The sequence below is a fragment of the Microcaecilia unicolor genome, chromosome 6 (genome assembly GCF_901765095.1).
Source record: "Microcaecilia unicolor chromosome 6, aMicUni1.1, whole genome shotgun sequence".
Taxonomy (NCBI): domain Eukaryota; kingdom Metazoa; phylum Chordata; class Amphibia; order Gymnophiona; family Siphonopidae; genus Microcaecilia; species Microcaecilia unicolor.
In genome coordinates, this window is record NC_044036.1 from 170,542,242 (window position 1) to 170,568,562 (window position 26,321).

The window sequence follows — 26,321 nt, forward strand, 5'->3', positions numbered from 1 at the left end:
AATTCGGAGTATACCACCTGCACGTTAAAACTCCCGCACCTTTGTAAAGGGGCCCCATAGTCCAATAAAAATGTATCATCTTATTTTCTTTTCTATGTTTTCTTTTATTTCTGTCTATTAACAACTTTATAGTAAAGGAAGTAGAAAGGCTTTCCACATGTAAAAGTTGGTTTCACACACAACTCCTCAGTACCTCTCCACTCTCATCTCTTCCTATACTCCTCCCTGGGAACTCCATTCACTGGGTAAATCTCTCTTATCTGCACCCTTCTCCTCCACCGCTAACTCCAGACTCTGCTCCTTTTATCTTGCTGCGCCATATGCCTGGAACAGACTTCCTGAGCAAGTAAGTCAAGCTCCATCTCTGGTCATCTTCAAATGTAGGCTAAAAGCCCACCTTTTTAATGTTGCTTTTAACTCCTAACCCTTACTCACTTGTTCAGTACCCTTATTTTATCACCCCCACCTCAGTAATTCCCTTATCTCTTATTTCTCTTCTTTGTCCATCCTAATTAGATTGTAAGCTCTGTCGAGCAAGGACTGTCTCTTCATGTTGAAGTGTACAGCACTGCGTACGTCTAGTAGCGCTATAGAAATGATAAGTAGTAGTAGTAGTAGTAGAACGAAGTAGTTCTAAAAGAAGTCTCTAGATATTAAGTGGGCATTTCTGTGGTAGAGTTGGGTGGAAATGTAGAGTTCATACATTTTGAAAGCATCTTATAACAGGTGGCCTAGGTTGAAAGCACCTAATATTAGGGTTATCTTAGACGTCTAAATGTCTTTCTAAAATATTCTTACGAAACCTGCAAGCTCACTCATGTAACTTTAAACCTGCTCAAGAGTTGGTGTAAATTTAGGTGTATATTTTATAAAAGTTATAGTAAACACGAAGAGCGAACTTAAAAATACAAATCTCACTAATGTAAAAGTTTGCTAAATATAAGAGGAAATGCACAGGGACAACACCACCCACTAAATTTAAACAAAATGAAACCTCAAAGCTCCCAACAGCACTCGTTCACCAATAGGCTTTCTATAGAGTTTATAACTGTCATTTTGTTAAGGTCAGTGAACTATGGAGGATGTCAAAGGACCCCCCGGAATGCAAGAATTGTTAAAAGACTGTCGTATCTCCATTTGAACAGGAGAACGGGTGAATCTATAGTCAACAGGACTGGCAAGTTAAGACACTTTTGCATTTTGTTCTGTTTGATAGTTGTATATTATGTGATATGAAGTCAAGAACATTACAGCATTGTATTTATGTATATTATTTAAGAATGAAGTTACAGGGACAGTTTTTTTGCACTCAGTAGTGGGAGAAGGTTTTTTGAGAACAGTCTTTGCTCCCTATGTGGAGTTTTGCACTGTTCTGTTTTAAATCTTCCTACTTTACTTGAAAATAAGAAACCAATGATAATACTTGGGACTTCCAAATGAAGCAACATTGGTGACTGGGTGTTGCTGGGAGCTTTGAGGTTTAATTTTGTTTAAATTTAGTGGGTGGTGTTGTCCCTGTGCCTTTCCTCATATATTTAGCAAACCTTTACATTAGTGAGATTCATATTTTATAAAGTACATGCATACACCGTAGTTCTGCCTACACTCTGCCCAAACTCCTTTATTAAACAAGGCCACACTCAGAATGGCAGAGGTAGACATGAGTATTCTCCACACCTACCTTACACAGCATAACCCTTGAGATATTATAAAAAGCCTTTTTGCCCAGAAGTTTATAAAAATTACCCCCATAGAATGTAAATCCCAGCAGAGGCGCTAGTATATTTACTGGGGGTGTACAACACACAAACATTAGTTTTGTTTAATGTCTCACTTCTTTTACAGGAATTTTCATTTTGTTCCATTTTGCTTTTTAATTTTATTCATATAAGGGGCAAGGATATAAAGAGTGCATTCTCTACAGAAAGAGTGTATATTCTGTCTGAAAAAACCCCACAAATTTTATTTTTTCATGTTTGGGGCTGAAAATGACATGAAACATGGAAATATTAATAATTCCCATGTCATTTCAAATGAATGTGCACCCCTAATATTTACACCTGCTTTGATGCAGGCGTAAAATTATGCACATGCCTATCTCTACAACATAAATACGTTTGTACGCTGCAATTTTAGAAGGGAAGTAGATGTCTGCTTTTCCATTTAAAAATTGCCGCCGTTTGATTGGTTATAAAATTGACCTTAAAATCTATATTAGAAAAACTGCTTTTTGTAAAATTAAAACAATTGAAAACTAGATAACATCTTTAAAATGTTATCTTATTTGTGTTACCTAAATAAGGTTCAAACCATCACCATCAGCTTTAAGGTGTGCACTGTGTGACAAAAATATTTCAAATAGAAGAATACATGAATAGACTTTGCTGAGTCAGTATAGTAAATATTAAAGTAACTTAAAATGCTGAGCTAGCAAAATTATTGTTTACTTAGCTGCCCTTAACAATAAACTGACATCCTTTTTACAGATACCTGGAATTTAAAATTTGTATTGCAAACACTGGACTCATAACCTGTAGCTGGGATGGAATTATGTTTTTCTTCCAGTTCATGCCATGCCATCTTACCTCCTCCATTCTTGTAACAGAGATAAGGGAATCGCCAAACATTCCCAAGTCCAATAATCTCTCCTGCCACAGACAGAACAAATTCCACTTTGTTGTTCCAATGACCCCTCTCGTGTACTTTCTTATCATTGCTGTGGACCAGGTTGGTGTTTGAAGCTTCTGGGTCCAAAGCATCTTCTGGTTTGCCATTAATTACTGGAATAGTTTTTTCTGCTGTCATATTTTTTTTCCGCCTGTAGTGTGGGGGTGGGGGAAGGGGGGAATCAGACAAAACTTAAGCTGTTTACAGAAGTCATTTTTCTATCCAAAACATTAACATTCCTCAACAATCTTTCTTTCCTATTTCATGGTTTCACCTCCTAATACAAACTATGAGCGGTTGTTATCAAGGACATTAAACCTAAGGAGTTGACAACTTTGAAAGATATGAATTCTGTCAAAGAGCAAAGAGACCATGGTATTTAAGAGAAAATACAATAGTTCATATTAATAAGAGTCTGTGGAGCTTCATATAGTAGAAAAAGATTTGTAAACACAGACTGCAGCTTAACTGATAAATATGGAAAGCATTCTCAAGATTTGCAAGTACAAATAATCTAACTCTTACAGCTCCAAAATAAAGTAAAACGGATTCAATGAATGCAGGATTCCCAGACAGAAGAAAAAGAGCCATGTTACTCACCCCAGACAATATAGCAATAGGATTCTGTTCTAGGCGTTCAAAGAGATCTCTGTTAAATGGCACAAATCGTCCTGTCGCAGGGCAGATCTGTTATGGAAACGATCGAGTTCAGAATGATGCACAGACAGATGTCTTATCTTGCTCCTGCTGGCTACAAGATTTCTCAGTTCTCTCTCTCTTCCTCTCGGTTGTAAGGATGCTCTTGTCCCTGCTACCCACGCAATGGATAATTTGCAAATGCTTTGCCTTTGCCTGAGTGATCTGATAACAACCTTCCTCTTCCTCCTCCCCTTCCCACCTCCCCTCCCTCCTTTTTCCAGTCTTTCTTTCTCACTCTCTTCTCCGTTCAACGGCATGGGGCCAAGGTAGTCACCAGCATCGGTACATGCACCCTTCTTCTTTTTTTTCACATTAAAGAGTAAATTAGAAGCCTTTTGATTGGGGGGAAAGACAGGCAAGATCACCGCTCAAAAGCGTTGCTGTCTCTTTGGGCCAAGAGTTAAAGAAATCCAATCAAATAGTAAAATCTGCACAGACAGGGAAATAGTAAACAAACCAGTAAAGACAACAGTGCAAAACGTGTGAACTGCACGGATACACGTAGGGCAGAAAGAAGTAGGCATTCTCTGTGTTCACAGAAATAAAAACAAGAAAAACAAAATATGATCACATGAACTCATATAAAGTGGCAGGTCACTAAGGGGCCCTTTTACTAAGGTGCGGTGAAACCTTGGCTTAGACCATTCTAACACAGGACTTTTCCTCGGTATTAAAGTTGGGCATTTTTTTTTGCACGTCTTATGCTAATGTTTCCATGAGCTGCAGCACCTGCAAAAAAATAACATTTAGGAGGAAGTAAGGGCCAGATTCTGTCAAGGACGCCATTTGCATCCCTCCCCGAACGATGCATTATTTAATTGTTTTATTTTTCTTAGCTTTCAACTTTGCAGGTGATATATATCGAAAAGGTTATGTACATTCAAGTACAGTAGTCATTTTCCTGTCCCTGGAGAGCTCACAGTCTTAGGGGCCAATGTAAAAAGCTACTATGGGCCTAACCACACAGTTACCACAGGTTGAACATGGCTTGTATGTGCATAGTATTAGAGAGAGGGATTGAGTGCCAGTGTTAATTTGCAGAATGCATGGCTGCACATTGCATTAAAATGAATGTTAATGACGGCACTGAGTATTCCACAGCAATGCAGAGAGGTAAACAGGGGCTATAGACAAACATTTACCACAATTTGTTTTTTGACAGGTCCAGGGCAGTGTACAAGAGTTCATGGAGAGGATTTCATGTCAGTTTTTGAGACTGAACTGCTGTTTTGTACATAAATATTGCCATACTGGGACAGAGAGCAAAGGTCCATCAAACCCAGTGTCCTGTTTACAACAGTGGCCAATCTAGGTCACAAATACCTGGCAAATAGAATGTTAAGTATTATTAGGAAAGGAATGAAAAACAAAAGTGAGGTCATTATAATGCCTTTGTATCGGTCCATGGTGCAACCGCACCTTGAACACTGTGTTCAATTCTGGTCACCGCATCTCAAAAAAGATGTGGAGGGGCATAATCGAAAGGGACACACAAGTTTTGCTGAGGACGTCCTCGCAAAATGTCCCGATGGAGGGGCGGGAAACCCGTATTATCGAAACAAAATGGAGGTCCATCTTTTGTTTCGATAATAAGGTCAGGGACGCCCAAATCTTGAAATTTTAGTCATCCTTAGAGATGGTCATCCCTAGACTTGGTCGTTTCTGATTTTCGGCGATAATGGAAAACAAGGACGCCCATTTCAGAAACGACCAAATGCAAGCCCTTTGGTCGTGGAAGGAGCCAGCATTTGTAGTGCACTGGTCCCCCTGACATGCCAGGACACCAACAGGGCACCCTAGGGGGCACTGCAGTGGACTTCATAAAATGCTCTAAGGTACATAGCTCCCTTACCTTGTCTGCTGAGCCCCCCAAACCCCACTACCTACAACTGTACACCACTACCATAGGTGAAGGATGAAGGGGGCACCTAGATGTGGGTAAGTGGGTTTCTGGTGGGTTTTGGAGGGCTCACTGTTTCCTCCACAAACGTTACAGGTAGGGAGGGCCTGGGTCCTCCTGCCTGAAGTGCACTGCACCCACTAAAACTGCTCCAGGTACCTGCATACTGCTGTGATGGACCTGAGTATGACATCTGAAGCAGGCAAAACATATTTTTACAGATGTTTTTCTGAGAGTGGGAGGGGGTTAGTGACCACTGGGGGAGTAAGGGGAGGTCATCCCCAATTCTCTCCGGTGGTCATCTGGTCATTTCGGGCACCTTTTTGTACCTTGATCGTAAGAAAAACATGACCTGGTAAAGTCATCCAAGTGCTCGTCACTGACGCCCCTTTTGTTCCATTATGGGTCGAGGACGTCCATGTGTTAGGCACATCCAAGTCCCGCCTTCGCTACGCCTCCAATACACCCCCTTGAACTTTGGCCGTCCCTGCAACGGAAAGTAGATGGGGACGTCAATAATCGGCTTTCGATTATTCCGATTTGGACGACCTTGGGAGAATGACGCCCATCTTCCGATTTGTGTTGAAAGATGGGCGTCCTCTTTCGAAAATGAGCCCAATAGTGGAGTTAGAAAAGGTACAGAAAAGGGCGACAAAAATGATAAAGGGGTTGGGGCGACTCCCCTATGAGGAAAGCTGAAGTGTCTAGGGCTCTTCATCTTGGAGAAAAGATGGCTGAGGAAAGATATGATAGAGGTCTATAAAATAATGAGTGAAGTGGAACAAGTAGACGTGAATCTTTTGTTTACTCTTTCCAAAAATACTAGGACTAAGGGGCATGCGATGACGCTACAAAGTAGTAAATTTAATACGAATTAGAGAACATTTTTCTTCACTCAATGTGTAATTAAACTCTGGAATTCATTGCCAAAGAATGTGGTAAAGGCAGTTAGCTTAGCGTGGTTTGAAAAAGGTCTTGATGGCTTCCTAAAGGAAAAGTCCGTAGACCATTATTAAATTAACTTGGGGAAAATCCACTGCTATTTCTGGGATAAGCAGCACAAAATGTATTGAACTTTTTTGGGATCTTGCCAGGTATTTGTGACCTGGATTGGCCACTGTTGGAAACAGGGTGCTGGGCTTGATAGACCTTTGGTCTGTCCCAGTGTGACAATACTTATATATTTAAGTAATGATAGCACGCCTTAGCAAAAGAGACCCTTAATGCATAGTTAGTGCATTCTAACAAGGCTATCACAGAACATGTTAAAGTGGGGGTTTGTTTACCTTAACATTTATATCAAATCCAACAATTTCAATAGAAATGGAATCACCAGGAAACTTCACAGCAAATATAACAAAAAAAATTATGAATTCCTTCTAGAACTGAAATAAAAGAGAAAGGAGATCCAAGAAAGGAAATTAGAAGTATAATATTAAATAGATGTACAGTGGCGATCCTTGGTCGGCTGCCACCCGGGGCGGATCGCCACTGTGCGCAGCCCCCTGGGTGCCGTGGCATCTGTCCCCCCCGGGGTGCAGCATGACACCCCCCATGACGCATTGACACCCCCCGGGTGCATTCTTACCTGCTGGAAGCAGCTGCGCGGCTATCGGTTCCGCTGGTTCCCTGCTCCCTCTGCCCCGGAACAGGAAGTAACCTGTTCCAGGGCAGAGGGAACAGGGAACCAGTGGAGCCGACAGCCGCGTGGCTGCTTTCTGCACCCCTCCAGCGAAGTGCGCTCGGGGAGGACCGCCCCCACCGCCCCACCCTTGGTACGCCACTGTAGATGTAAATAGGAAAAAGCCTGTCTTTCCCCACTACCGAAGGGGCACTTTTACTAAAGGGTTGCCCCGTGGTAGCAGGCTTGCCATACGGCAAATCGGAACTACTGAAGGCCTAACGCGGCCTCCGGCGGTAGTTCCACCCCAGCGCATGGCATTTCCGGCACTATCAGAAATTCCAAAAACATATTACCGCAGGGGGTAACCCAGTGGTAATCAGCCATCACTGCGCGCTGCCTGGTTACCGCTGGATTAACGTGGGATGACCTTGCAGTAGGTGCAAACTTACCTTATGGCCATTTCTTTTGGGGGGCTTTTTACCCGCTGTGATAAAAAAGGCCTCAGCGTGTGGCAAAAATGTCCACCGCCACTAGCGCAGGACCCCTTACATGAGCTCACCAAAAAGCTTACTATCCGAAGCAACCATCAGCGAAACTCAGAAATTATGAGGGTTAAAAGAAAATATACCTATGAAAATCGCAAGTCACAATACATTTACAAGGAAATCTAATAATCACCTGCATTCCTAGCATAACGTGCCTCCTGGGCCACAGCAAAGAATTACTTCCTTCTCTCCTGTTATTCTACACAAATCAGGAAATAGCCACAATTTCTGTCCAAGAAACAAAGCGGACCAATTATGACAGTACAAAGTAAAAATTCTATCTCTGTCTTGCTGAAACAAATTCTACCAAGAAGCTAAGCTCTTTTAGTCTCTCCATCCAAAGATCTTTCCAGGATGGCTGGTACCTTGAAACTATCTTTGGAAAGTTTAGCTCTCTCGTTGTTCCCTTGCCCAGATCTCACCAACAAGAAATAGCATTTTGCAACAGGGCTGCAAATCAGGTGGCATCTTTAACATCTCTACAAAGTATTTCTTCAAAGTGTCCCTAGGTAACTGGAAAGACACTTTGGGGAAGTTCACAGATCTCAAATTGAGAGTTCTCAGTTTATTTTCCATCACTTCCAATCACATTAAATTGTTTTGCAGTAATTTGCCTGTTTGCACATGAACTAACCCACGCATTACCTATTTAAAAAAAATGATGTTAGAGGGGGATGTGTCATGGGCAAATGGGCGTTCCCGTGTTTTCTGGCAAGTGTATTATGATTAGCACACTTTAACCGGATAACACAGAGTTAATGCAGGAGCACTTAGTGCTTCCTAAATAGTAGGAAGTAAGTGCTCTTGCATTAATTTTTTGCAGGTACCTCACGTTTATGGGAACATTAATGCACAACCTTAAGCAGCCCTGCAAAGTGCATATATTGCTACATTACAATGTTGACACAGTACACAATAAAACATGTTAATAGACAGTGTATGGTGTAAGCAAAGATGGAACATAAAGATACATAAGGTAAGTAATAAGGAGTTAGAAAATAAGCTACTAATTTAAAGAAATTAGCAAATTAAGTCAGAAAGGTGCTTGAGTATTATCTTAGCTAGGGTAGGCATGGATTAACCTGTCCTGCAATACTATGTGCAGGCCTGGTTGAAGAGTTAAGCTATATCTTTTTTGAGATGCGGCGACCAGAATTGAACACAATATTCGAGGTGCGGTCGCACCACGGAGCGATACAAAGGCATTATAACATCCTCATTTTTGTTTTCCATTCCTTTCCTAATAATACCTAACATTCTATTTGCTTTCTTAGCCGCAGCAGCACACTGAGCAGAAGGTTTCAACGTATCATCAATGACGACACCTAGATCCCTTTCTTGGTCCGTGACTCCTAACGTGGAACCTTGCATGATGTAGCTATAATTAGGGTTCCTCTTTCCCACATGCATCACTTTGCACTTGCTCACATTAAACGTCATCTGCCATTTAGACGCCCAGTCTCCCAGTCTTGTAAGTTCCTCTTGTAATTTTTCACAATCCTCCCGCGATTTAACGACTCTGAATAACTTTGTGTCATCAGCAAATTTAATTATCTCACTAGTTACTCCCATCTCTAGGTCATTTATAAATATGTTAAAAAGCAGCGGTTCGAGCACAGACCCCTGGGGAACCCCATTAACTACCCTTCTCCATTGAGAATACTGACCATTTAACCCTACTTTCTGTTTTCTATCTTTTAACCAGTTTGTAATCCACAATAGAACACTACCTCCTATCCCATGACTCTCCAATTTCCTCTGGAGTCTTTCATGAGGTACTTTGTCAAACGCCTTCTGAAAATCCAGACACAATATCAACCGGCTCACCTTTATCCACATGTTTGTTCACCCCTTCAAAGAAATGTAGTAGATTGGTGAGGCAAGATTTCCCTTCACTAAATCCATGTTGAATTTGTCTCATTAATCCATGCTTTTGAATATGCTCTGTAATTTTGTTCTTAATAATAGTCTCTACCATTTTGCCTGACACCGACGTCAGACTCACCGGTCTATAATTTGCCGGATCTCCTCTGGATCTTTTTTTAAAAATCAGGGTTATATTGGCCACTCTCCAATCTTCCGGTACCATGCTCGATTTTAAGGATAAATTACATATTTCTAACAGTAGCTCCTCAAGCTCATTTTTCAGTTCTATCAGTACTCTGGGATGAATACCATCCGGTCAAAGACTGACGGAATGGACTCGGGCAGTTGATAGCCGCGCGGTAGCTTTCATTTTAGCACATGGTCATTTACTGCCCCATTGAAAAATGCCTTTTTTTTCCAGCCGTGGTAAAAAATGGCCTAACGCACACCAATACCATGCAGCAACACAACTGCAGGCCACTTTTTACCATGGCTTAGTAAAAGGACCCCTCTTTGTATTGCCTTCCAGTTGGCAGCAGGGGTTGGCAAGCAGCACTTCTTACCTACTGCCTTCTCCAGTTTTTCTGCCATTATACCACACAAGGCCAATTTGTGGGAGTTTTAAAATATTTTCCTATTCCATTCCTATTGTCATTTTTTCTGTTCCATTATCGCTGAAAAACGTCTAGATTTTAAGCCCGTCCAAAACTTGCCTCCGATACACTCTCTTGCGATTTAGACAAACTGCAGAGTAAAACATCCCAATTCTGAGTTTTGAAAATCGTGACTTAGATGTGTAACCCTGGTCTCAACAGTCCAGGCACCAGCTAGCTTGTAACGGGTCAGGGGCACCCAACTAGTGTCACAAATAAAGACCAATCATTTCCTCCTTTTCTTCAAACACTGAAGTCTATCTGTTCACACACACTGAGCTTTGCGCGGGGCCGGATAAAAATCCAGAAGGCCATAGGGTTTTGAGCTGGGGCTTTATCACTGTATGCACTCTGCTCACTTTTCTTGGTTACTTCAAAAAGTAAGTAGATTCTCATTGTCACGCAAAGAAAAGACTCCAGTCCTGAGTTTATGCAAACAAGCCAAAACTTTACTGAAGATTCTGCAACAGGCAGTTCAAATCCTCTTTAAAACAGACCGTCAATTTGCAATCCAACTTGGTATCAGATGCACACTATAAATCCATAGGTGGGAATGAAGACCGTCGAAGCGGAAGACTGAGGTCACATAGTGGATCCTGCTTCACAGTGATCACCTTTATTGCATGCTTCTTCCGGTTCTCTTTCCGCACTGGGTGTCTTTTTCAAATCAACAAGTGCTTAAAACTCCCAAGTCCATATACATTCATACAAAGGCCCCTGAGGCAGGCACTTGGCCGAAACACGGTGCCGTGTTATAAGAATAAAGGTTTTTCTACTGTAGCTTCGTCTTCCTGTTGTTTTTTGGAAGTGCCTTGGTGGTCACACTACTCCTTTGCATGTATCTTCTTAGGTGCAATTTATAATCCTACAATATGTAATGCTTTACCTGCACAAACCTTCCTCTTTGGTTAGCCTTAGTATTTTGAACCTATCCAGGACACTCCTCTCTTCCCAAGGGTCCCGGTAGGAGTAGAGGCAACCAAAGACCTTGTGCTTTCCCCAACACTAACATTTAATAATGTCTAACTCCTCTCCTACTGTCATTCAACAACCAGAAACATTTCCCTCTGCAACCTACCAGGAACCCACCCTCTTGGGCTGGATCCCTTACCACCCAAAACCTTGAAACCCTCCCCTAAGTAACTCTGGAGAGTTCTTTCAGGCTCTTTCGTAATCACCATTATAATGGGGGATTAAAACTTTTTTTGTGTGTGAGAAAACGTTCATCTGCCACTTTGTGCCACTTCTGAGACTTTTTCTCTTTTGAAAATGAGCACCATTGTGTTTTTTCATTGGCTGATAATTGTACTCACTCTTTCAAAAGAGTGTGCACTATTTCTCAAAAGGGCACACTTTTTCTGGAAGCGTGCACATTCTTTTCCCAATAGTGCATTATGGTAATACGAGCGACAGAAAGGCATGGAATCCTCATAAATAGAGACAGAGGGCAGTGTGATGTCAAAAGGAAAGCTTTATTACTGTACAAAAGGGAAATAAACAGGTCTGTTTCCTCACAGATTTTGTGCTCTTAATAAACACAATCCTTGAATCTTGTCCCTGACAGGTTCCACACTGAATATGTACTACTTTTCCTTCTTAATTCAGGGTCCCTGCAGCTTGTCCCAGACACAGCTTCCACAGGTTAAATATCCAATCACTTCCTCTCAACTCACTCTCTTAACCTAGATTCCAAGGAAACTTCTTCTACCTCACTGAAGCCTCTGCTTCTGGAAATTACAGGGTAACAATTTCTGCTGAGTTGCCATACTGGGACAGAATGAAGGTCCATCAAGCCCAGTATCCTGTTTCTAACAGTGGCCAATCAAGGTTACAAGAACCTAGCAAGAACAGTACAATACATTTTATGCTGCTTATCCTAGAAATACTGTCAAAAAATCAATGGCAATATTCCACCTCTATGTAGTAGATTATACACAACCCGCTAATGGTGGAACATGTAGTACTAAGTGCTGTTGGTATGTGAAGGGGTCGTCTCATACGGTCACTTAGGCAGTTTTTACCACCAAACTGGTAAGCCTATATTTTGTGACTATTTATAATCATCGACTGCCCCAGCCTCCCGTAGTGTACAATTGTCAAACAAAAAATGTCCAGTGTCATACCCTCAATCATATGTGTCTCTTCATCTTTTGTGTCTCAATCGATCACTTTTTTGGTATTTTATTTTTCTCTACGGGTCATTCGTGAACACACTGATTGATCACATTACGAAAACTGCGGCACTTGTTCTTGAATCTCAATCAATTGCAGGAAGCAATTCAATATCTTCAAACAATGTACCGCTACAGTCTTCACAGTATCAGGTACATCTCTTTCAATCCTTTGCCTTGCAGCAACTACCTGCAGCTGTACATTCGTAGAACAAAGTTTAGAAATGCATGGGCATCCTCGACCGATAATGGAAAAAAGAAGGGCGTCCCTGGCGAAAATGTGGTCCGCTTTATTTGGTCCCTTTTTTTTTAGGTCCATGTCCCAGAAAGGAGCCCGAACTGCCCAGATGACCACCGGAGGGAATGGGGGATGACCTCCCCTTACTCCCCCAGTGGTCACCAACCCCCTCCCACCCTCAAAAAAAATTAAAAAAATATTTTCCAGTCTTTATGCCAGCCTCAAATATCATATCCAGCTCCATGACAGCAGTATGCAGGTCCCTGGAGCAGTTTTAGTGGGTGCAGTGTACTTCAGGCTGTCGAACCCAGGCCCATCCCCTCCCCTAGCTGTTACACTTGTGGTGATAAATGTGAGCCCTTCAAAATCCACCAGAAACCCACTGTACCCCCTTCACTCCTAAGGGCTATGGTAGTGGTGTACAGTTGTAGGGAGTGGGCTTTGGGGGACTCATCACACAAGGTAAGGGAGCTATGCACCTGGGAGCAATTTCTGAAGTCCACTGCAGTGCCCCTTAGGGTGCCCGGTTGGTATCTTGGCATTTGAGGGGGACCAGTGCACTACAAATGCTGGCTCCTCCCACAACCAAATAGCTTGGATTTGGTTGTTTCCTAGATGGGCGTCCTCAGTTTCCATTATCCCTTCACTAAATCCATGTTGGCTTTGTCTCATTAATCCATGCTTTTGAATATGCTCTGTAATTTTCTTCTTTATAATAGCCTCTACCATTTTGCCTGGCACCGACATCAGGCTAACTGGTCTATAATTTCCCAGATCACCTCTGGAAACTCTTTTAAAAATCTTCGTTACATTGGCCACCCTCCAATCTTCTGGTACCATGCTTGATTTTAAAGATAAATTATATATTACTAACAATAGTTCTGCAAGTTCATTTTTCAATTCTATGATTACTCTGGGATGAATACCATCCAGTCCAATTTGCTACGCTTCAATTTTTCAAATTGCACCTCTAGGTTTTTAGAGATTTCATTCAGTTTCTCTGACTCGTCAGGTTTAAATACCATTTCTGGCACCAATATCGCTCCCAAACCTTCCTTGGTATCTTCTCAGCTACGGCTTTGTCTTCTCTGAGTGCGCTTTTTACCCCTTGCTCATCTAGCGGTCCAACTGATTCTTTTGTCGGCTTCTTGCTTTTAATATACCCAAAAAAGTGTTTACACCAGCTTATTTTTGAAAGAGAAAGACGCCCATATTTCGACCCAAATCAGGAGATGGGTGCCTTTCTCTCATGGGCACCCAAATCAGTATAATCGAAAGCCGATTTTGGGCGCCTCTAACTGCAGTCTGTCGCGGGAATGAACAAAGTTGATGGGGGCGTGTCGGAGGCGTGGTGAAGGTGGGACTGGGGCATGTTTATCGGCTGAGGAGAGATGGGTGCCCTCGACCGATAATGGAAAAAAGAAGGGCGACAGAAGCGAGAATTTGGGCTGCTTTTTGTGGACCCTTTTTCTCACGAACAAGTCCCCAAAAAGTGCCCCAACTGCCCAGATGGCCACCGGAGGGAATCAGGGATGACCTCCCCTGACTTCCTCAGTGGTGATTAACCACCTCCCACCCGAAAAAAACAACTTTACAAACTTTTTTTTTTTAAGAGTATATCCTTCACTATGCCTCTGTCCCTGCAACGGCAGTTGAGAATGTCCAAAATGCTTCCAACACCCTCTTTACTTATTTGGATTGTGGATCACAAGTAGCAGCAGTGGGATTTGAACCAGCCACCTCTGGATTGCCAGACCAGTGCACTAACCACTAGGCCAGTCTGTCATGCAGCCACTCCACTTCCTTGAAATTTGGCCATCGCTGTGTTGGGTGGGGGGCAGTATGTAGGTCCCTGGGCGGGGGAGGTATGTGTGTGTCAGCAGAGGCATAACGAAGGCATGGATGTCCTTCTTTCAAACATTTTGGACAGCCTGAGCTGCCCCCCTAAAGGGACAGCCAAATTTCAAGGAAATAGCATAGAGGAGTGGCAGACTGGCCTGGTGGTTAGAGCACTGGTATGGCAATCCAGAGGTGGCTGGTTCAAATCCTACTGCTGCTACTTGTGATCCACAATCCAAATAAATCAAGAGGGTGCTGGAGGCATTTTGGACATTCTCAACTGCAGTTGCAGGGAAGGACATATTCAACTGATCTCACAGAGGCATAGCAAAGGACATACTCCAAAAAAAAAAAAAAAGTTTGAAACATTGTTTTTTTCAGGGTGAGAGGTGGTTAATCACCACTGGGGAAGTCAGGGGAGGTCATCCCTGATTCCCTCCAGTGGTCATCTGGGCAGTTCAGGCACCCTCCTTAGGAAGGAAATCGTGTGAAAATGAGCTCACAGCGAGCAGCTCATTTGCATTCAGTTTCCTTCATGCATGCCCGTTCCTTTCCAGATTAGTAAGGGAAGGGCTTTTTCCATTCAGTTAGTGGGACCAGTGCACTACGAATCCTGGCCCCTCTCACGACCAAATGCACCATCATCTCATCCACGCATTGAGACTCCAGAGCTCTGCCTATCTCTTGGGCCCTGCGCGTGGAACAGGTAGCACTTCAGAAAATGCTACCCTAGAGGTTCTGAATTTGAGCTTTCTACCTAAGAGCCTAAATTTGGCTTCCAGAACCTATTTGCATCTTGCTCAGCAGTTGACAGTGATACTTTGCAATCTTTTGTCTGCTTTTGGCAAATAATATCTCTTTTAAAAGAGTGTGCATACAATGACTTTGCTCCTGTGATGACAAAATGGCCAAATGAAAACAAATAAAATGAACGTTCCCAAAACTGGCATGGTGAACGACACAAAACAAAACATTTTTGCTGTCTATCTCTAATGTCCAGTCACTCAAGCTTCACCTTATAACTTCTGATGTCAAGAGGCAGCATGAAGAAACAGGGAAGGAGAAACTAGAGCAGACACAGCTCAACTTGCAGCTCTCTGTGATCCCAATAACTGGCTGAGGTTAGAGTGGAGAGAGAGCACAAGGGAATTGTGAGTGATTTATAGAGAAGTGGAGGGGAAGAGGAGCATTGGGGTCAGGAATTTGATGTGGAAGAAGGCTGACCTTATCCCTGTTAGATAGAAAGAGAAGGAGAGAGAGAGTTTGTGTGGGGGGGGGGGGGGGGGGGGGGGAGGAGACAAAGTTTGCATGCACTTCTTCTAATCTTCCCCCTCCCCCAATCTCATTAATAGCAATCTCAGGGTTCATATTATTCTTACCAAATATTGACATGTTTTTTTTGTTTGTTTGTTGTACTTATTGTAAACCACTAAGAATCTGGTGGTTTCAGCAGTATAGAAATACATTACAATTGTAGGCCCGCTTTTACTAAGGCACGCTCACGTTTTTAGCGCATGCTAAAATTGTGGGCACGCTAAACGTTAGAGACATCCATAGGAATGCATTGGCGTCTCTAATGTTTAGCGCACGCTAAAAACGTGAGCGTGCCTTAGTAAAAGGGGGCCATAATCTTTTAAAGTGATCATCTTCCACACCTTCCCTGGTAGGCTTTTTCAAGCCTTGCCGTTCTTCTCTGAGATTCTGATAACACCAACATTAATTTCAACAGCCCAGTTCCCTTCCATTATTACCAAGTTCTCTAATTATCCACACAGATTCCAAAACAAGCAAAGCTATTGTTCAAATCATCTAGCTCCCTCACCCTTAATGAAGTTTGTTTTTGAACCGTGGTCACTCATGCAAGCTCCTCAGTGTCTATTTGGAAACTCTGACTTCAGGGTCATAATTGCAGCTCCTTGCAGTTTGACTTAATGCTATTCTTTCAATTCTGATCATACCTTAACAGCGGCTTCACTTAAAGACTTGCTTTTTTGTATATATTTATTTATTTTACTCTTTAAACTATTTCCATCAAATATTCAACCGTAAACTTGAAACAGAAAGATTCATCTTGCAAAAAAAACTAATTGCAAGAAGTATCACCAGCCCCAATTCAAAGAAAATAACACTTATTTTAATTAAAATATTCTGCATGAATGACATTTGACTAAAGGCATCAGTGCAGATTTATGAGAATATGAAAGGCTAAGATGATAGAAGCCCAAAGCAATTCCTTTCCCGGAAGCTATGGGCAAATACTTTACTGCAGGCAAAGGCATCCATTACTCTGTACTTCAGTATCTTTGTATATGATTTAAAAAAAATAACATTTAAAGTAAAACTGGAACTCACAGAAACATGTGAATGATCTCTGAGGTAAGCAAGATAGTTTTAATAGTGTCTTGGTTAACTTCGACTTTTTAAGCTTTTTATTTTGCGGCCAAATAACTGTGATTGGGGCATTTATTACATGACAAAAATGCATCATTATGAACTGTTTCTTGCCCCAAAATCTGGGCAATTAGGGGCCCCTTTACAAAGCGGTGGTAAGCCCACCACAGGCTTACCACACTCCAATCTGGAGCTACCGCCGGGCCCTAAGCGGGCACCGGCAGTAGTTCCACCCCCCAGCATGCAGCATTTCTGGCACTAGCAGAAATAGGAACTAACCCAGCGGTAATCAATGGGTGATGGTAAGTGCGCCACCCGAATTGCCACGTGGCAAGTGCGAACTTACTGCATGGCCATTTCTTTTTCCCACCTGCTGTAGTAAAAGGAGATTCTGCACACGGCAAAAAAAAATCGCACTGCTGCCAGTGTAGGGTCCCTTTTACTGCAGCTTATTATTATTTGTTACATTTGTACCCCACGCTTTCCCACTCATAGCAGGTTCAATGCGGCTTACATATTATATACAGGTACTTATTTGTACCTGGGGCAATGGAGGGTTAAGTGACTTGCCCAGAGTCACAAGGATATGCCTGTGCCTGCAGTGGGAATCGAACCCAGTTCCCCAGGACCAAAGTCCACCACGCTAACCACTAGGCTTAGTAAAAGGGACCCTAAAATTCACATTAATGGTGTAAGGAATGAAACTTCCTATACATGGTGTCCATTTCAAATATCTAACTGAAAAAAATATCTAAGGTTGTGTCATTGACAAGATTCATAAGAACATAAAAATAGCCATACTGGTCAGATCAATGATCCATCTATCCCAGTATATTGTTTCCAACAGTGGCCAATCCAGGTCACAAGTACCTGGCAGAAACCTAAACAGTAGCAATATTCCATACCAATCCCGGGGCAAGCAGTGGCTTTCTCCTTGTCCATCTCAATAACAGACTATGGACTTTACCCCAGGAATTGTCCAAACGTTTTCTAAATCCAGATACACTAACCACTGTTACCACTTCCTCTGGCAACACGTTCCAGAGCTTAACTATTCTTTCAGTGAAAAAAATATTTCCTCCTATTTGTTTTAAATTATTTCCATGTAATTGGTAGTTTTTGAAAGAATAAAAAAAATCGATTTTACTTGTTCTATACCACTAAGGATTTTGCAGACCACAATCATCCCACCTCAGCCATCTCTTTTCCAAGCTAAAAAGCCCTACGGGCCTTTTTACTAAACCACGTAGGTGCCTACTTGCTCCCAACGCGTGTCAATTTGGAGTTACCGCCCAGCTACCTGTTCAGAACCCTTATTTTATCATCCTCACTTTAATATTCCTTTATCTCTTATTTGTCCTGTTTGTCCTAATTAGATTGTAAGCTCTGTCGAGCAGGGACTGTCTCTTCATGTTCAAGTGTACAGCACTGCGTACGTCTAGTAGCGCTTTAGAAATGATAAGTAGTAGTAGTAGCTACTGAGTGACCCATGTAGTAATTTCATATTTGACGTGCGTCAGCTATGCGCACCAAAAAATATATTTTGTTTTCTGCCGCACGGTGAAAATCGGACAGTAACTCTGACTTAACATGCATAGGTGATTACTGCACAGTTAATGCGAGAGACCTTACCGCTAAGTCAATGGCTGGTGGTAAGGTCTCAGACCCAAAATGGACGCGTGCCAATATAAATTTTGTCGCACGTCCATTTTCGGCAAGAATAAAAAAAGGCCTTTTTTACAGGCGCACTGAAAAATGCATTTGTGCGCACCCAAAACACATGCCTACAGTAGCGCAGCCCATTTTTCAGCGCACCTTAGTAAATGGAACCCCCCTAATCTCTTTAGCCTTTCCTCCTGTGAGAGGAGTTCCATTCCCTTTATCATTTTGGTTTCTAATTCTGCTATATCTTTTGTGAGATACGGCATCCAGAACTGAGCTCAATACTCAAGGTGAGGTTATACCATACAGGAATTCAGAGGCATTATAATATTCTTGGTCTTATTTACCATTCCTTTCCTAATAATTTCCTGCTTGCTTTTTTGGCTGCTGCCACACACTGGGCAGAAGATGTCAATGTATTGTCTACAATGAGACCTAGATCTTTTTCTTGAGTGCTGACTCCTAAGGTGGACCCTAGCATCAGGTAACTATGATTCGGATTATTCTTCCCAATGTGCATCACTTTGCATTTGTCCACATTAAATTTAATCTGCCATTTGGATATCCAGTCTCCCAATTTCCTATGGTCTCCCTGCAATTTTTCACTGTCCACATGTATTTTGACAACTTTGAATATTTTTGTGTCATCTGCAAATTTAATCAGCTTACTCGTTTTTCTGATTTCCAGATCATTTATAAATATGTTAAATAGCAACAGTCTCAGTACAGATCCCTGCGGCACTCCACTATGCACCCTCCTCCATTAATAAAAATGGCCATTTAGTGATGAACAATAAGGAATAGCCAAACCTGACCTCAGCTCACTGAAAAGATGTAACACTAAAAAAAAGGATAATCATGTTATACTAGTAAAAAAGGCCCGTTTCTGACACAAATGAAACAGGCGCTAGCAAGGTTTTCCTCGGAGTGTGTATGTTTGAGAGAGTGTATGTGAGAGTGACTATGTGTGAAAGAGAGAGAGTGAATGTGCGAGTGTGTGTGTGTGACAGAGAGAGAGAGTGAGTCTGGGTGCGAGTGTGTGTGTGTGTGTGTGTGTGTGTGTGTGTGTATGTGTAAGAATGAGAGTGTGTGCAAGTATGTGAGACACAGTGTGAGAGAGAGAGAGAGAGTGTGTGTGTTTCACATAGATACAGTGTGTGTGTGAGAGAGAGAGAGAGTGTGTGTGAGACACAGACTCTCTGTGAGACTGAGTGTATGAGACCAAGAGAGTGTGTGAGTGACTGTGTGACACATAGAGAGTGAATGTAATACAGTGTGAGACATAGAGTGTGTGAGAGTGAGAGAGAAAGACATTGACTGTGAGAGAGAGAGAGTGTATGTGTGACAGAGATACCCCCCCCCCCTCTGGTGTCAGCCCCCCCCTCTCTCTCTCTCTCTGGTGTCAGAACGTTACTGTGCAGGACGCTGAGCTCTGGCAGTGCTTCAAGGAACTGGCCAATCCTATTTAATAGAATGCACCTCCAACATTCTGCAGCTGAGAAACCTCGTGTGGTTGGTCACTTCTGCTTGTGACGAACCCGGAAGTACGTGATGTCAATTCAGGAGATGGATACAGAGAGCAGGAATGCCTCAGCCATGCAGTCAGCTTCAGAATGTTGGAGGTGCGTTTTATTATATAGGATGAAAAAAGCACTACTTGTTATCTGACCATCCACTGATTAGAAATGCAAGATAGTTTTAAAAACATAGTTTTAAAAACACTGAAAGCAATTGTGGCAATCAAAAAAGGCTTTCACAATAAAAAAAAAACAAAAAAACTGCAGACATAAGGAAAAGAAAGGAAGGGAAAAAAATCAGGAAAAATGAGGAAAATAGCCCCGAGCCGTATTAATGGTGAGCAGATAAAATGAAATGAAATGAAATATCTGTGAAACCAATCTCTTATTATGACATAATACTGGCAAACAGCACTCTGCAGATAATGTGCAGTCACAGAGAATGTAAAAATGATTGGAAGAACTTGCCCAAATAGAGGGTGCTGGAGAGTGAACAGCTCAAAAAGGGTGACAGAATAAATGAATTGTAAGTATAAATATAATGGTATGAAATAAATCACTTAGCTGAAGAAATGTAAACTTCTGACACAATGAAACTGAAACAAACTGTTTTGCTGTTTAGATATCAACTATGCCGGCGGCAGATGTTGCAATGCGCAGACCGGAACGGCTGCAGTGACTATCAAAGCAGTGCAAACATAGATTAATAATATAAAAGGAAGAGAAAAACAAATTTGAAAATACTTACAATTTGGAGAGTAAAATTGGCTGCTGTAATTCCAGTATCTGGTTTTGATAAACAAGTATTTTGATACGCACTTTGGATTTAAAGGGAATAAAGGTGCCAATAGGACTGCAAAGAGCAAAACATAAAAGTACCAGGAGCCTTCAAAAAAAGGGGAATAAAACCTTTAATCATATATTTTGAGGAACAAATCTTTGAATGGACCCGACACGGTCCGTGTTTCGGCGCTGAGCACCTGCGTCAGGGGTCGTGAAGTACGTACGGCTGTATTATACAATTCAGTATGTTTGATGGAAGCAATATCCTGCACCGCCGTGCTATCCCTTCGCATAGAATCAAGTAGAGAAATAATCTCATGAACAAACTCCTCTATCTGTAGGCACATAAGTCAAACCTTTTTTAAAAACTTCTACTTCTACTTTGGAGATCATACCTTGATAAATTAAAGATAGGAATGTCTATTTCCATGCATTCCTGAGACAGTACCCTCTGCCTCTCATGGGAAAGGCTCCTCTGATTACAGAGGCTCATACTATATAGACACTTCCTGGGTTTGTTCCTTTCCCAGATTTTGTCTAAAAAAAACAAACTTTGGAGGGACTAGGAATGGGGGTAGATGTAGGACTACTTAAAGGTGATGAAAATATGTCCTCTGAATCGCTGTGGATTCTCTTTCTGCCTCTTTCTTCTATACCATTGCCCCTAGTACTACTACTTAACATTTCTAGAGCGCTACTAGGGTTACACAGCGCTGTACAGTTTAACAAAGAAGGACGAAATGTCAAGTTGGGGCAGTCAAGATTTCCTGGATAGAGGTGTAGAGGTTTGTCAGAGGGCATTACTTTCAGGGCTTCCCCATGGAGGATGGGTTTTTTTTTTGTATGATCTGCTGCATAAGTGGAGTGACAATGACCTACTATTTTAGGGTGGCACTACAGGGTAGTCAATAATAAGGCGGGTTCTGTGGGAGAGTGGGAGATGGGCTTTAAGTTGACTTTGTCATTTTGGGCAGGATTTGGGGTTCTGCCTAATGTGCCAATGACAAGGCAGACAGCAAGTTTTTTCTTTTCTCTGTTCTGCCAGGCGGTGAGTTCAGGGTACACGGCTATGGGTTTAATTCTGTGTTGGACAAGAGACAGTCAGCTGTCCACCATTAACAATTTGGTTCTTGCTTTCTTTGTGTGACCCCATGCTGGGCTTTCTTTTCTGGTGAATGTGTCGGGTGTGGGGGAATTCGACTGTCAGTTGTCAATGTGATGATTCCCTTTAGGGTCGGGGGGGTCTCTCTGTTGGGTGGGTCCCACACTGTCCTTTTCAACCTGGGTCATTGGCGGTATGGGGCTTCCGCTTCGCGGTCTGTATGGCCAGGACTTGGTGCACAGCAGTTGGGGTTCCATGTGTTGATGGGAGACTCTGGTTAAGTATATGTTGCTAAGCGCAGACACTCACAGCTTTTTGTGGCATGGGCTGCAATGGTCTGGTTTGTGAAGGGTGGAACTTGGTTTGTCGGGTCTTACTGAACTCGCTTGAGCCTGGTGTGTTGGGGGCCCATTGTCAGGACCTTCTTCCTTCATAGGGAATTGTTGTGGGTCGCTTGCTGTGGGTCTGGCTTGACCAGCTGTCATTTGGCAGTGGTGTGGGTGCAGGGTTTTGGAAGCTTGTTGGGAGGGGGCGAGAGATGAGTTAGAGCCTGTTCCTTCTGCCTCAGGTTGCTTCAGGCCTGGAGGGGATCGGCTTGGATATGGAGGCAATCGAGTGCAGTAGCGGGTGGCCTTTGGGGTTTTTTGTGGTTCCTGTAAGGTGGACCTTATCCGGAGTGCTGCTCTGCTAGTGCTGCCCCATTTTTCTGGATGAGGTTGGCGTTCCATCAGGTTGGGCGATAGGGCACTCCACAGTTTCTTGGGTGCTGGTCATCTGGCAGCATTATCAGTCTGATTATCTCCAGAAGATCTAGGGTGAGTAATCTTTTTTTGATAATGACAAGATGCTATTGTATTCTCTTTAGCAAAATTTCTCTTGAGCAGCTTGTATATGTTTACTGGGTTTGCCTTTGTCCATTTGCAAATACTGCTCTTATTATAATCTCCTCATCTATTATGAATGTATCCTTTTTGATTCTCTTAATGTCTCTCCAAAACTCATCCATACGGCTATTAAGTTCTTGTGATATATTAACAAAATCGCTGCCACATTCCTTAAGTACATTATGGGGTCCTTTGGCCTGTGGTAGTGTGGGAGCGTGTTTTTGGCATGCACTGGGCCAGTTTTTCAGCGTCTGGGAAAAAGGGTTTTTTTTTACGATGGGTCGGGAAAAGGGACTGTGGTAAAATGGAAACCAGTGCATGCCTATTTACAGCCTGAGCCCTTTATGCCACCCATTGATCTAGCGGTAAGGGCTCACGTGCTACATGCACGGTGACCAGTTGGTGCATGTCAACTGACGATTAATGCCAGAAACTCCGTGTGCAGTAGGAAATAAAAAATAATATGTCCCGGCGGTATGGGCATGCACCACATCTGAAATTACTGCCAGGGGATATGCTAGCCTGGCGGCAGTCTTGTTTTGGCGTGCGCTGCACATGCGTAGAGCCTACCACACCTTTGTAAAAGGGCCCCTTAGTTTTTCATCCAGTTCTGTTTTCAAGATATCACATTTATTTTTTGAAGTCTCAGGTATCAGGATCAGATCCAATAAACACTTATTTAAAATGGCACACCACTTATCTAAAAATTCTTGGTTATCTAAAAACATCTTGTGTTCTTTATTAGTTCTTAGGCCCCTTGGGATAATTTTTGCTTGACAGTACAGTAATCTATTATAGTCATATAGGGCCAGATTCTATATTTGGCATGGTTTACAGAATACATGTAGCACTATCCATGCGATTAAAATTTTGGCAGTCATTTACACCAATGAAAAGCTGGTGTAAATGCTTATGCCTAACTTTAGGCAAGGAACGAGTTATTCTATAACACTGCATATACATATTAGGAATGCTAATGACCCATCCATGCCCCTCCCATTGCCACACCCCTTTTGAGATCAACGTAGTAGAATTTACGTGCAACTCAAGTCACACTACATAGAATTTTGGGGTTAATGCATTTCATTACATATAATGTTCTTTTTAAGAGAAATAACTTCCAGTCATTTATTTGCCAAAGTCTCTTGAAGCAATTCTTCTTCATCATGAAGTGGAGGATTTTGTAAAAGTCTCTGTAGATGGCCCTCTGGAAAACAGCGAGGCCCTTTTACTAAGCCATGTAAGCGTCTACGTACACCCAACACGTGCCAAAATGGAGTTACCACCCGACTACCGCGTGGCTCTTGCATTAATTTCATTTTTGGCATGTGTCCGATATGCACGCTGAAAAATCATTTTTATTTTCGGATGCGCATATCGGACGTGTGTCAAGTGGCTGGCGCTAAGGTCTCAGACCCAAAATGGACACGTGGCAATTTTGATTTTGCCATACGTCCATTTTCAGCAAAAGTTTTAAAAAGCCCTTTTTTACAGGCATGCTGAAAAATGGCTTGGCGCGTACCCAAAACCCTCAGCTACACTGCCGCAAGCCATTTTTCAGTGCACCTTAGTAAAAGGACCCCAAGTGCATTATCCCAAGGTTCGAAGGCCATAAAGAACCTTCGGATTAACCATGCACCAGTCTGTATATCAGCTGGTGCCCGGTTGACTCCCAGGTCGGGACACCTATCTGGATATTCAATTCTGGGAACCGTATGGCTGGAAGCAGCTAATTCCTCTTCGATTTTTGAGAATCATAAACAACTTTGATACGTGTAAATGGCAGCTTATAAAGCTTATAATAAACAACAATTGTAACACAAAAATTATATTTTCAGAGCTCTTTACTGATGACTAGCATGCTCTGTTTCAGTGTGCTCTGTCACAAAGTCTATTTTATTCCTATGTGCCCTGCCACAGATAGCACACGCTAATGCTGTTATTAAATGACCCCAAAGGTGATCTATGCAGTTTATCATTTATTTTTAATTATAAATGGTTGTTTAATAATAATTTTTAAAAAGATCAGCATATGTACAAATTGACAACTATAGCATGTGGGAGATTTTCAGTTTTGGTCAACTTACCTTAATCAAAAACGACTTCACCAGCTTCCGGAGAATTAGAGATTTCTTCTTTGATAACGCATTTCTCAGAATCCTGAAATGGTGGAACATAAATCCTAATAAATAAATGTTTTACATACCTCTAGGAACAGTCTGACATTGAACCCGGTGTCTGCAAGAGCCTTAGAGTTAAACATCCATAGCAAAAACCTACTTATTAATCCACACTTTTAGCTAAAAATTTGCCAGAGGGGCCTGATCTCCAAGCCATTTTCTCCTGCTGTGTCAGTTTCAAATGTCCATGAATTGTCTTACACTTTAAAATGAAGAGAAACATGTACAATAATTGTTTACAAAACTGAAGTCTCGAATTCACTTTGTAATCACAGGGAGGGATAGAATTCTGCCCTGCAATGGCAAAAGGAAGCAAGTGCTTCAGTAAAAACAGGCACTTGCTTCCTTTTGAAGTCCCATTCCCTTCCCTTCCCATTGTATGGCAGAATTTCTGGGCTCTTTAACATAGAGTCAGGTGTCATCTCTTGTGATGCCACCATGGCCCTGGCGCCACCCAGTGGCAGTGGAGACAGGGTTGCTCTGAGCTTCCTTGCTGCAGATTCCCTACTTGATGCTTTGAGCAGGACCTCATAGACTGCAGCCAATGCACGCAGCTGCTAAACAACAACTTTATTTGACATGGATTCATGTGAAAACAGAATTCTCATAACACCAATTCTCCCCTCATATCTTAGGGGTTCCCTTCTTAATCCTTAAACCTAGACTTTGCAATGCTATTAAGCTTTTTAAGGTTTCTCTTTTCCCAGCCAGTTTAACTGAACTGGTAGTAAGGGAGGAAACATTCTTTACACCCTTAACCTCAATTCCACTTCTTCTAAACACACTTTGCCTTGTCCAGACTACAGGCAGGTTTATGCATTAGTAATTTTCAGTTTAAACATCAGCCAGCAGCATCACACTCTTCTCCTTTCTATTAGGAGCAAAGACACATCACAATAAATCATTACTCACCCCTATGGAAGCACCTTTTCTCCAGAGTAGAGACTGCCTGGCCTCTGGGACTTTCTTCCCCATTTCTCTCAGGCTCCACCTATTCCCTGTGGATGCCTATAGTGGGGTTTAGCACTAATGCCCGCTTCAGGGTGGATTTTCTTCCCTTCCTGGCTAAAGGGATTGCCTGCCACAGAGGCTGGGAGGGGAACTCTGCCTCCAACCCTCCTTCTTGGAGAACTACCCTTATTCTCCCTTTCAGGATTTAAGGCTTTACTATCCCTCTCTGTCTCTTTCCCCTTCTGGAGAGGTGAGTTCTACCTACCTCTAGAACTAAGACATTCTTTTGAAATCCTTCTCTGGCAGTCAGCGAAGGAGTTCAAAGGAGGTTGAACTCCTTCACTGCCTGCCAGAGAAAAAGGCAGTTCCTGGTTGTTGCTGCAGGTGAGTAACAGTCACCGGCTCCCTTGATTGGAGCAGCTGCTGTTGAGTTAGCAGGCTTTCCCCAGTTTCCTCCCAGCCTGGCTCTTTGCTAACCTCATAGCTCCAGTGCCTCCTGAGTCTTGTAGTTTCCACAATTTTAAAGCAATATCCCCATTTTCTAATTACTACAGATTTAAAGTGAGCAATGGTATGGTTTGGCTTGCTTCTTCTTCTTTTTGATAATGACACACCAGTGCCTTATCATAGTACATATGGAGGGGCATAA

At 42.4% G+C, this 26,321-nt stretch overlaps 1 protein-coding gene across 3 annotated transcripts in view; it reads right to left on the reverse strand.

Moving 5' to 3' along the window:
- Positions 1 to 25,990, reverse strand: part of SLC6A11 (solute carrier family 6 member 11) — a 310,046-nt gene extending 284,056 nt beyond the window's left edge. The window contains exons 1-5 of one of the 3 annotated variants that reach the window (XM_030207197.1): positions 25,634 to 25,990; positions 24,629 to 24,701; positions 7,569 to 7,663; positions 3,268 to 3,354; positions 2,586 to 2,818 (exon numbers count right to left, since the gene is read on the reverse strand). In XM_030207197.1, coding sequence (XP_030063057.1) covers positions 2,586 to 2,805 — 220 coding nt within the window. In that variant the 5' untranslated portion in view covers positions 2,806 to 2,818; positions 3,268 to 3,354; positions 7,569 to 7,663; positions 24,629 to 24,701; positions 25,634 to 25,990. Of the gene's footprint in view, positions 1 to 2,585; positions 2,819 to 3,267; positions 3,355 to 3,937; positions 4,030 to 7,568; positions 7,664 to 24,628; positions 24,702 to 25,633 lie in introns of those variants that run through there. The other 2 variants (XM_030207198.1, XM_030207199.1) reach the window with 2 other exon arrangements.
- Positions 25,991 to 26,321: the final 331 nt, after the last annotated feature.